This window comes from Lipophrys pholis (genome assembly GCF_963383615.2).
Source record: "Lipophrys pholis genome assembly, chromosome: 10".
Taxonomy (NCBI): domain Eukaryota; kingdom Metazoa; phylum Chordata; class Actinopteri; order Blenniiformes; family Blenniidae; genus Lipophrys; species Lipophrys pholis.
In genome coordinates, this window is record NC_137640.1 from 26,638,226 (window position 1) to 26,651,113 (window position 12,888).

At 43.3% G+C, this 12,888-nt stretch overlaps 1 protein-coding gene across 2 annotated transcripts in view; it reads left to right on the forward strand.

Moving 5' to 3' along the window:
* The window catches only part of ryk (receptor like tyrosine kinase), a 44,862-nt gene extending 38,130 nt beyond the window's left edge, over positions 1-6,732 (forward strand). For both annotated transcript variants that reach the window (XM_080472719.1, XM_080472720.1), the window contains 2 exons: positions 169-305; positions 4,326-6,732. In XM_080472719.1, the coding sequence (XP_080328845.1) occupies positions 169-305; positions 4,326-4,437 (249 nt within the window). In that variant the 3' untranslated portion in view covers positions 4,438-6,732. The remainder of the gene's footprint in view (positions 1-168; positions 306-4,325) is intronic.
* Positions 6,733-12,888: the final 6,156 nt, after the last annotated feature.

Genomic DNA, 12,888 nt, shown 5'->3' on the forward strand with positions numbered 1-12,888 from the left:
CAACGATTTACACTGCAAATATATTTCTCAACATAATTTCCTCCCATTGTTTGTGTGGAACGTTGTGTATTTCAGTGGGACCCGTGTGTTCTGTCTAACACTTGTCCTCGGAATAAACGTGTGTGTGTGCGTGCGTGCGTGCGTGTGTGTGTGCGTGTGTGTTCGCAGTGGGCTTTCGGAGTGACGCTGTGGGAGCTGATGACGCTGGGTCAGACCCCTTACGTCGACATCGACCCCTTTGAGATGTCTGCCTACCTGAAGGATGGGTACAGAATAGCACAGCCGATCAACTGTCCAGACGAACTGTAAGGAAACACCCACCTGTGCACAAGCTCTTTATTTTCACTCAGACATCAGTTATAACTCGGCCGATCCATCAAGTCCTGGCTGCCAGCTCGACTGTGAGTTATTGACCTTTAACCTTTTAACCTTGAAGAAAGACATCAGGATTCCGGGTCAATAGATAAAATAATTCAAGCTCTTCGGAGCAGATCTGGGCTCTGATCTCGTCTCAGACTACCTGAATTAAACAGACACAGACACACACGCCTGACCTGAGTCTTCTTAATTGTCTTTAAAAATCTTGCCTGGACTCTTTAGACCAGACCGGGACTTTTTAGAGGCAGATCTTGATTCTTTAAATAATAATCAGGTTCTATAAACTACTCCTGGACTCTTTAAAATACACCCTCAATCCTCTTCTACTGGAAATAAACTCTATCATAAAATTTTTGAGACCTGGCAAGGACTTTTCTAAACAGAAGTGTGATTTTATTTTATTTTTTAAACGTTCTCTCTCTACCTCGTCAAGCTGCACTGCACTCATTGACACCAGACTTTTTAAACTGAATCCAGATTCAGACTCTCTCAGGCTCCGTTCACACTGCAGGTCTTGATGCTCAATTCCAATTTTTTGCTGAGATCAATTTTGTTTTAGTTTTTTTGCGTGATCGTTCACGCTACATTTGTAACGCGACCTCCCATCAGACTGCCGTGTGAATGTGATCGGACCGCAGAGTAACAAACACATGACGAAGGCGTTGTGACGTCACGCTGTTTACGGCTGCAAATTTGGATGCCATGCCGGTCAGCGCCCGAGTTGCCAGATCTGACTCACAGTTTCCAGCCAAAACGATGTAAAACACTCACACCTCAGTAAAAACAGCCCATATCTCAACCTCTGTAGAAATCCCGATAAAACCGTAAAACTATTACTACTATATGTGTGATAAACAACACATCATAAACACACAACTGCACTCAAAAAAAAATAAATTATCTGGCAACACTGGTCAGTACGTGTTTATCCAGTTTCAGATGGTTTCACAATCAGAGCCGACAGAATCTAGACAACTTGATGAGGGAAAGAAGGAGACTGAGCAAAAAAAGAGAAAACAGGTTTTCACATTTTGGTGGAGTCGCTTCCTTCGGTGCGTCTACATGACATCAGTCACATGTCAGTGACGAGGCAGTCGCATATTTGCAACCGGATTGTTCAGACGGCGGCCGTGTTGAAAGACATCAGAGACATATCCGAATTGGTGCCACGTATGATGGATGGTGGGAGAGAAATCACACTGTCACATAACAGGTCAGGTTTGAGTCTTTGAGAGCAGAAAATAGGAATTGTGTCGCGTTTCAGTGCAGCGAGAACGAGTCCTCATCTAATAAATCTACCACAAGTTGGTTTTGTTTTTGTTAGTTTTTTTTATAAAACAGCAACTCAAAATCTGTACAATCTCTCCTATTTGAAAAATAGATGTATGTTTGTTGTAATGTTAAAAAAAACAAAGACTACTGAAATGTGACGTATCTTTCCCTTTAAGAGCCAGGTGCACTTCTGCTGCCGTGACACTTTTCTGCAGTGATTTTAAAAAAGAAATCAGCTTTAGTAATTACAATTAATATAAACAGGAATTCAACTCGTTAGTTGATGCCCCGAGTGTAAACGTAATGAGCGTCTTGTGTGTTTTTGTGCACCAATAAAATCACAAAATGAAAATGTGTGTCATAGACAACCATATCTGGCTTCAGTTGATCAGTCTGATAGTGACTTTGTTCTGCCTTCAGACCTCAAGTTCCCTCCAGGTTGGCGCCAGAACATTTTCTGTTCACACGGCGTCACGCCGGACAGGAAAATGACGTCTTGAACTTAGATGCGGCTGCAGTGTGTGTGTTGCTGCTTGGTGCCAGGTGTAGGGTAAAGACCCGGACGTACTCCACCGACACGACTAAAGCCGCCTTGTATTTGATAATAAAAGGAAACTGAGGAAATAATTACCTGATCTGTTGAATAACTGAAAAGTATTTCCTTGGCGGTACAATAGGTGTTGAGGAGACGTTTCCCTTTCCGAAATACGAGAAGTCGCAGAATTTAAGTTCACGCTCTGATTAAAAACGAGATTACATCTCACACACTTGTATCAGTGCTGCACAGGCAGCTCCTGTTGGGCACTGCACAACACAGACTGTTGACATTTGACGTCCATACGGCATGACGACACTGCCCCGAGTCTGAGGACACACACACACACACACACACACACACACACACACACACACACACACACACACACACGCGACGCTTCAAGTGAAAACGCATCGTTTTTGCATTTTGGGTTCAGAAAAGTTTCACATTTCCACAGTAAACAACGTCTGGAACACGATGTCTGTTTGCACAAAAACGTCAGAAATCCTGATATTGTTGTAGCTTACATGCCAGGCCACTAGTGGGTGCTATTGTTTGTTTTCCTATTGAAACCACACACACACACACACACACACACACACACACACACACACACACACACACACACACACACACACACACACACACACACACACACACACACACACATAAAATACATAAACATCAACATGTTTATAGTGTACTATTCTCTGCGTGCAGTTTTGGGTGAAACTGCAACTTTTTGGGGAACGACTTGTCTGTGTACTTGTCTGTGTACTCCGTTTCAACACTGGTAGTACACAGACACTTGTATGGACAAAATTGGATTGTTATTACAGAGACTGTCAAAATAAAACAACCAAGTCCCAGGAGAATATGGACGGGGAGTCATGACACTCTGGAGCAAAACGTTGTTGTTATTGTTACTGCTCAAGAACAGTTCACTGCGACCACAGAGTACATGTGTACTAACAGCATTTCTGCCGTCAACTCAGGATTGAGCCCGAGTGTTTCCAGAACGTTTCCACGACGACGTGGCCTGAGCCTTTTTTTTTTTTTTAAGTTCTGCAGTTTCACCCAAAACACGACGACAGTTTTGCTTTTTCACTTGAAATAATTTCTACCTTCTCAGTACATGACCCTGGAACTCATTCAAGCCCCAAACCTTCACAATCACTACTACTACTACTACTACTGTCACATTGCAGGTCTTTGCACTGCAAATCAATTTGTTGACATTATATTTTAAGTGCGACCACCATCGGATTCCATTGTGAACAGTCCACCGCGCTGAATGGCTTCTAAAGATGCACGTTTCAGGACCTGTGTTTGGAAAGTTTGAAAAGAAAAGAAAAAACAACTTCACCATTCAGACTGAGGTGCCTTCGATATATATCCCACATATGAAAGTGATCTGGCTCAGATTTGTTTTTTTGAAAATCTCACTTGGGCTGTTCAGAACTGAGTTTCTTTAAAAAAAAAAAGGAAACACTTAAAAGACAAAGGAGTCAGATTTGTGGCTCTTGTGGTTGCAGTGTGTCCTGCTTATCCTCATCATTAAATCAACAACAAGCTCAGTCCCGGAGACTTAATCTTTATTATCAACACTGAGTGACTGGCCCTGATCCTGACCGCAACCTTCACCTTCACCATCACAACCTTAAACTGCAACCGCAGTCAGATCCTGAACTCCACCTGAGCGTTAATCCCTCTCGGGGATTAAAACTTAACTCAAACCAAAGCCGAAGCAACTAAATCAACATTTCTTCATCCTGCCGTTCTCATACATCTGTGATCATCGTCCCTGTACCCGACTGACAAGCACCAGCCTGAAACTCTGATTCTCCTCATCAAACTGACTAATCATCGTTTTACAGGTACGAGGAGAGTCGCTGTGATTCTGTAGTCTCAACCGTCACATCTGAAACCATGTTTTCCTCCTTTCTCTCTGTGTGTGTGTGTGTGTGTGTGTGTGTGTGTGTGTGTGTGTGTGTGTGTGTGTGTGTGTGTGTGTGTGTGTGTGTGTGTGTGTGTGTGTGTGTGTGTGTGTGTGTGTGTGTGTGTGTGTGTGTGTGTGTGTGTGTGTGTGTGTGTGTGTGTGTGTGTGTGTGTGTGTGTGTGTGTGTGTGTGTGTCAGGTTTGCAGTGATGGCTTGTTGCTGGGCTCTGGACCCGGAGGAGAGGCCCAAGTTCCAGCAACTGGTTCAGTGTCTCACGGAGTTCCACGCGGCGTTGGGCGCCTACGTGTGAGGGGGGGGAGAAAAAGAAGAAAAAGAAAAATCAAATACAAGATGGCTTTCCTATTCGGAAGCGGTGCGGACGCTGTTCACGAGGAATCCACGTGTCGAATTGTGCCTTAACCAGACGTGAAACCTGGCGGTTTTATTTTTGTACAGTACTTTTGGAGTCTTTCTATAGTTTTAAATACCTTTTTACAGCATAGCAATGTAAAAGGACTCCCGGGACGTTGACTCGTATGCTTGGAAAGCATCTAGTGAGGGGCATGAGCACTGCCCCCACCCCCCCACCCCCACCCCCACCCCCACCCCCATCCCCCCCAGAGGATTCCAACAATAGAAAGATGAACAACACATCCTCATTTATGGACATTTACGTGACATGGAACCATTTAAGCTTAAAACATCAGTATTTTCGACCGTTTTTTTTGTTGTTGTTTTTTTTTTAATCTAGAGAGACATTGTACTTTGTAGATGTGTTTTGGGTGAGAAAAAAAAAAACCCTCATCAGGAGGTTTTAGGTACCAAACTAGACTTCTCTTACAGTTGGTGTGACTGCGTCTCCGAATCTGATGTTGCAGTCGATTCAAGCTCGGTACGAGACGGACGCTCCGTATGTGTGGAGACGGTTTGAGACGTCCTCAAACGGTACGCCGTTTCCTCGGGACGACGCGGGCAGGGCGGGATTTAAAAAGTTGTGAGGCTGCAGCCCCGGAGGAGCAAAGCGTGGCGTCTTGTATCGGACCAGCGCCATCGGCTCCATTCATCCAACCAAGTGTTAAAAAGGCGCCGGTCTTACTTCAGGACACTTTTCGCTCGACCTCCAACAAATCATCAGCAGCTCCTATCAGACGGAAGCTCTCTGAACTTTTTGAGTCATACCTCTGACCTACGCCATCCTTCTTCTTCAGCAGTAATAAAATTCATCGACACGCAGACGGAAGAACGGGAACATCAGCACTGCAAAGCTACCTATTGGAACGTGATGTCAAAATCCACGTCTGGTTTTTTGATGTCGTTAATTGAATGCCACCTTCCCCCTTAGTTTTTTTTTTTGTACACTTTGTTTTTACTATCACAGTCTAACCCAATACAGTGGTGTATTACGGTTACGTTACAGGCCCTGTGAAATAAAATAAAAAACCAGACCTTTTCCTGTTTTTATCTCGTGTCTCCTGTTCAATTACAGACAAAACTGTTTTTTGAAATAGTCTCACATTGTGAACCGAAATACTTTCAAGTAGCGCTGGGCGATTTGCCGAGTTTCAATTCGATTAGGATTTTTTTCTCGATGCACCTTAAAATGACTCCGATATGAATCGGATATATTGTCAAGAGTGCAACTTTATTGCTGAGATTGACCTGACAGTTAAAATGCATATGAACAATCCCAAATAAAAAAGTAAATGAGGCTCGGTCGTTCAACAAAATTTTAGGCAAAAGTGCAGCAGAAACTATGGAAACCCACAAGGAACGCTAGAACGGAATGCAAAAAAAAAAACAAGTTTGCAAAATAAAAAGCTTTTTTTTGCTCCAGATTTGATAAATTGATTAAATGTTTGTTTCGCCCAGCCTCAACTTCAAGTAAAGACGAACCCAAACTACAATAACTCATCTCTATTGAACGTATCGGTGAGTTTCCATCAGTAACCTCGTTTGACGGAACTTAAACTAAGTGATGAACTTGTGATCAGACCTGAGCTTCACTTCCTGCCGTTCTTCCTCACAGAGCCGCTTTCCCTCCTTTCCCTCCACAGTTTCATGTCTGCAGTCATTTCACAGCTTCTCTGCTCTTAACTGGAGAAACTCCAAAAGGACTTTCTCCAGCATCACACTTTGTGATTTTATCTTGTTTTGCAGTTCCAAAACAAACCGTGACGGAGCTTTTCGGAGAGTTCTTTCAAATTCAGCTTTCAGAACGACTCCGGGTTTCGATGTGGTTCACAACCAGGTTTGACTCCAGTTCGATTTTTTTTTTTGGGCTCATGGAAATGTTCATTACAGACATGAGATTGTGTGGCATCGGGTTTAACACATCATACGTCTTTACTTGAAGAGCAGATGGCAATTTGTAAAAAAATAAATAAAATGCAGAAAACTAAAAATAGGACCAACCTGGAGCTCCCCCCACTCCTATTCACAGGGTCCAAAAAATGATGCAATGGTGTTTTTTTATTTATTTTATTTTGTTTTTTATGTCCAGATGAAGGTTAAAACATGGAGGAAAAATACAGATGGAAAAAGATCAATTTGACAATAAAGCGTTATCGTTCACATCAACTTCCCAGATATGAGCGCATGCAGATTTAAAAAAAAAAAAAAAAAAATGTTAAGAATAATACGTCACTTTTCTGAATTGACTTTAATATTTCACCTCTTTTCATTGACATTGCTTATATTCCGACATTTTCCTTCACCTTTTATTCTTGAGATTCTTTTTCACCTTTGTTGGAACCATTCGGACTCAATTCCTGAAAAACAAAAACCCTTTGATTCTCATTGTTTTTGTTACTCTGACCGTAATCCACCATTGTCAACTAGTTTCCAATAATAAGCTTGATTGTTCTGTGTCAGAGCAGCTCTTCACCAGCCTTTTCTAACCATTTTTTTTAATCTATATTTTTTTTTTTTTTCATTGTGAAGATACAAGTATTTAATGTGAACACGCAGCTGCCCACCAGCTTGGTTGTATCCCTCCTCTTATGGCATCTTTGTGTCTTTAATGGTCACTGCATGTTGGAAGAAAAAAAAAAAAAAGGTTGTAAACTGCTTCCCGATTTCATATCCACAAATTAAATGGGATCTTTTAAATGAAAGCGCCTCCCTCATCTCTTTCTTCCTGCTGGTCGCGGTCGCGTCCGTCTTGCAAACCAGCTTCTGGAAACTGGAGCAGAAGTCCAATCCACCTGCAGGGGACTGCTACGTGAGCTTCAATGAACGCAGGTTCCTGAGTCAATATTGTCATACTAAAACACGGTTTCAAACTTTACGACTTTCATTGTTTAGGCAAACAAATGTAAGTTATGTGAACACGAGTTAGAAATCTATCGTCACAAGTGCTCACCTCTCCGCATCAGGTTTTGTTGATATGGGGGCTGGACTTTGATACTTTCACACCACATGTCTGTTTTTGATTTGTTCTCGTGTTAAAATATTCTAACTTCCACCAACGGAAGTCTGGCCGAGAAGCTTATGTTTTCGTCTGCGTGTATTTATTGCTTTGTATGTATGCATTTTGTCACTGTCACTGGAAGCCGTAGTCTCAATCCTGCATGCAGGCGGTTCGGTGTACTATGGCCGCTTGACTTCGATGGAGACGACGAAGTCATGAGGTGTCGTCCCGAGCGTCCAAGCAGCCTTTTCTAGGGATGCACTGCTTGCTCCACATGGAGAAGGGTCAATAAAAGGCGGCCTAAACAAAGCTTGTTTCCACTCGGAACCCAGTTGGCTAACCGCGGTCAACGGGCATCATATCTCGCGGTCGACAAAATAAAATAAAAAATCAAAAGAGAAAATACACGGTTACGCTCCCTCAGATGAATGGACTAAAAGTAGCTTGTTGGAATATCCGAACTATGTTAGATCTGAAAAACAGCAATAGACCAGAGCGTCGGTCAGCACTCATTGCTCACGAACTCTCACGTCTTAAAATTGATATCGCAGCTCTCAGCGAGGTGCGCTTCCCAGAAGAAGGCAGTCTTCAGGAACGTGGCGCTGGCTACACCCTCTTCTGGTCTGGAAAGCCTGCTACAGAACGGCGTCAGTCTGGCGTCGGAATAAATCCCCCAAAATTGTGGAAAAAAAATTCCCATACAAAGCGGATGGGAGAGGAACCTCATGGAGGAGATCAGCGTCTGTTGCCATGGAGACGCTCCCTGCTCAGTGTTTCACCGTGATAATGCGACCGGACCTGGTTATCGTCGATAGGAGCTCAGGGTCCGACATGCCAGCGATGCTAACTCGGTTCCGCAAACACAAGTGGCGGTGAAAGTCTGCGCTCTACCGAGTGTAGTTCTAGTTTTTATTCTATTTATGCGTGAAAGTCAGTTTATTTTCATCAGTTATTGACGTTACCACACGGCCTTGTTCTTGCCTGCTCCTAGTTTTCATAAATACTTCTATGTGTGATTAATGATGCTGATAAAGCCGTATAAACGCCACGTCAGAGACCGAGGGGTGTTTAGATGACTCGCACTTCTGGAGCCGAGAACGCAAAATAGTCCTGAGTGTCTTTTCAACAACTATAATATAAATTAAATTCCTTTAACTCCGACTGCATGAGCTAAGGTTACAATATCAGCGACGAGGAGATCGATGGTGTTGCATTCATTTTCACACACAGATTTGTTGGCTCGGTTGTTTAAACTGCAGTTTTTCGACAATTTGTCCTCCAGCTGCAGTGAAAATAACCTCTAATGAAACGCTGCAACTGCACCTGCTGACCAGCAGGGCGTTCTCATTAGCAGGCTTCTCGGAGGTCTGCGGTATCCACTTTTGTTTTGGGTTTCTTTTTCTTCTTCAGCAGGTTGTCCTGTGAATCTGCACCAGGAAACTCGTTCTGCTTCATACCTGCACCTGATTTAACACTTACAACCAATCAAAGTGTCTCTTTTATCACGTTATCGTTGTACAGTATTCGAACAAACACTCGTAAATGTAAATATTAGCCGACCGAAAGTCCAACTCTTATCTGCGTTGCTTGGCAACATCTTTATTTGTCCAGTCGTGCGTGCGTGTGTGTGTTTGGATTAACCTCGAGGTTCCTTCTGGCAGATGTAAACTCCACCAGGTGCTGATCAGGTTATAAAAACATGCTGCTTCACCTCAGCCACGGTTGCAGCCTCGTGGCTCCCTGAGCATCTATGCTCACTTTAAATGGAGGTTTTATTTAGTTATTTTTGTTTATCTTTAATTATTTTAAAGCTAAAGATATGGTCCTGGCAGGTACCTTGTGATTGATTGACCATCCACCCTCCCCCGTTCCCTCTTATTCTGTATTAGAGAGCTACGAAGTCCAGACACGTCTCTCCTTGGAAATTCCTCCAACTCTTCCGGGGATACCCCGAGCTGCTCCCAGAACAAACCAGAGATATCGTCTCTCCAGCGAGTCCCGGGCCGACTCGGACGGGCCTGCTAGAATTCCAACAGGAGGCCAGCAGGAGAAATCCTGATCAGAAGAGACAGTGGAAAGGAAAAACTGCCTTTTAACAGGAAGAACCCTGCAGAACCCGACTCAGAGGAGGGGAGAGACGGAGACGGAGAGAGCACAGGCTACAGGGAGAGAGTCCAAACCTACAGCAGGGTCACTAGGAAATGGCCTGAAGCAGCTCTAACTGTAAACTTTAATAACTAGAAACCTCTTAAGACTAACCTTAAAAGTAGAGACTGTGTCAGCCCTGCTGACTGGAACTGGTTCCACATGAAGCCCAGCGCTCTGCCTCACAAGATAACCCTGCTTTTAACCTGGTTTAACTATAGTTTTCCTGGTTTGATTAATTATGTTGAATTCATTATATTTAAGAGCTTTAGTTCGATTTTGACATTTTATTACAGCATTTAACTGCCGAATTAGCCATTTTCTATCCGTTGTTTAAAGCAGTTGTGAACAGTTTAACCCTTCCATCGCTGCTCGTTTACGTCCACCTTTCTGTCCTACATGTAAACCTGCGTCGCTGGAAGTGTGGAGGGGTTTCCTCTTTTGGATTTATTCCGAGGGCTGCAACTGGAAACTCAACATTTATCACGTGCAGTGGAAGGCAGCGCGGAAGGGACGCAGGTTTTATTGGACAAACTACTGAACAATTTGATTTATCTGTCGCATTAATTACCTGGAGCAGTAAACTAGTGAAACACGGCGGAGGGATCATAATTATGGGCTGCTGCTTTTCTACATCAGCATCTGGACCAGTTTGAAAGGAAAAGGAAATAACATTTTTGTCCGCAGCGGTGAAGTTATCAGGACTCTTGCTTCATAGCAAGAAGGTCCCCGGTTCGAGTCCCGGTTTTGGTTTGTGGGTGTTTTGTTAACAAGTTCTACGGATGCCAGGGTTTCCTACAGGGACTCCAGTTCACTCCTACAGTCGACAAATGTGTGTTTGAGGTTAAAGGGCGCCTGTTCATTAGCGTGAATCCTCCCAGCGGCTGCTTGTTGTGGACGGAGGTTCTTATGGCCGTCGGTTTGGTTTCATTACTCAACATTCATAATAATACATAACAACAATATTCTAAATTAAATGACATGTCAGTGCATCGTTCTCCTGCAGTGAACGAATGAGTGGAAAAACTACATGTGTGTCTTGTGACGTGAGTAAAGTTTTAAAGTCTCAGTTATCGGTATTAATAGTTCCAGTTTAAACATTTACCCGTTGGCCTGATGGATGGATGGATGGACGGATGGATGGATGGATGGATGGATGGATGGATGGATGGATGGATGGATGAGATGATGTCTCGGGCCGCTGAAGCTCAGTCCTCAATATATCAACAAACTTTTTAAAGGCACCAGTGAGAGTTAAGAGATACTGTGTGATGTGTGTTGAAACCAACGTTCCCAAAATACATAAAATACTTAAAATTAACCAAATACTATCATATGTAGTAGATATCCACAGAAAGTATGAAACCTTAAAGTAACAGTTACCGTCTCAGCCCCATTGACTCTCTATGGCCTTGATACCTAAAAGCAATTCGATGTCAGAAATCCAGGTTTCCTCTGGATTTCCAGTGTCGAAGCAAAATGTGTCTTCCAGTCCCGATCGCAGTCTGCGTCCAGTCCCTCCAGTGCGTTTGTCCAGTTGCACAATACCTCCCAGTGTCCACGGACATACAATGCAGGACAAAAAGGAAAGCGTACAGCCGATACCTCTGCGACGGATTGATGTGTCCTCGTCCAAAACAATCTGTGGACAAAACCATGAATTAAAGTAGCGTCACAGTGTTTACGTTCCCAGCGTGATGTTGACTCAAACAACCTCGTTCTCAAGGTTCTACTTGGCGTCCAATTAAAAGCCGTGTAATACTTCCAACGGCATCGTTCTGACTCTCAGGTCTCTGGATAGAGTTCCACCGTGAGCACATCTTTTCTCCCAGTCCTGCGCATCAAAACAAATCCTACACTTTTATTCTGATCAGCAGCCTGATCCAACAAATATCTTCAGAAATGGATTTACTGGCTCTTTTCTCCACGTCCCCTGAAGCTGTGGTACGACTGGGTGAAGCGTCTCCTCCTCCCTGACTCCGTTTGATGGAGGGTTTATTAAAGGCAGAGGGTGCTCTGGTGGGACCCCTGCTGGAGGCAATGAAACAGCGGTTTCAACGCTTGTCTTTTTCTTTTACAGCTTCTAGAAACCGACTGATCTATTCATGGTTCTAGCACACGTTCTCGCACACGCCTGAAGGTCTTCCACAGAGTCCATCGAGAAAATAAATGAAACAAAACCCGAAGCTGCGTCAACTTTTTACTGCCATCGTTCATCTTCCAGCCACCATCCAGTGAAGTATGGAACCTCTCGTCTCCCGTCAGTGATTCTGGGAACGCCTTGTGTTGCCTCACGTCTCAGGACGTCTCCCCGTCCTCCGTCTTCCACTCGGGGGTTATTTGGATTTGATGACTGTTTTTTTCCGGCCGGCTGAGGCTCGGAAGATATTTCACTTTCTGCTGAGTGCGGGAATAACGCCAACGATTCAAGAGAGACAAAAGGAGCATTAGGAAATTATGTGGCGATTATGTTCTGAGACAAAAAAGACAAATACATAGATGAAATACATGAAATACACACAAAGAAAAACATTTTGCTCCACTAAAGTCTGGAAATGGCGATAGCAATTTTAATTTGACATGCGGTAAATAAAGTGTGTTTATCACTGATGCTGCCTGTTTGCCTTCAACTTTATATATTTGATTTTTCTTACATATTATTCCTAAATTTGATTTTTTTTTTCAAACCCTAGAAGATCAGTCTGTTTACAAATTGACATCACTATGCTGTAACCTCTATTAAAGCATGAGACACATGAAATCTCAGATCTAAAGGATTATTCAGTCTCCTATATTGTGATGTTGTGATTGTCTTTAACATCGTCAATAGTCAACAATGGTGTCAGATATTATTACTAAAATGTCCTATTGACTCCCTGTGAAGACTAAAGATCACCTCAGACTTGTTTTGATTAACCAACCAAGCACTGAAACGACAAACCAGAAAAACAGGACAGGAAATGGGGGAAGAAACTCGTTGGCAGGTATTTTAGGATATTTGGAAAAAACCTCCATGAGGTGTGAAATGTGTTGAAAAGCAGAAAAAGAAGCTTGATATCTGATCAGGTTCAACCTCTGCTGACCGTTATTCAAAGTTTTAATCTCAGTCGTCTCTCGTCCGTCGCGACAATCCCTCTATTTTCATCTGCAAGACAGACGAAGGCGTCAGACACGGAGGGTTTCAGCAAACATCTGCCGCGGCTCCCC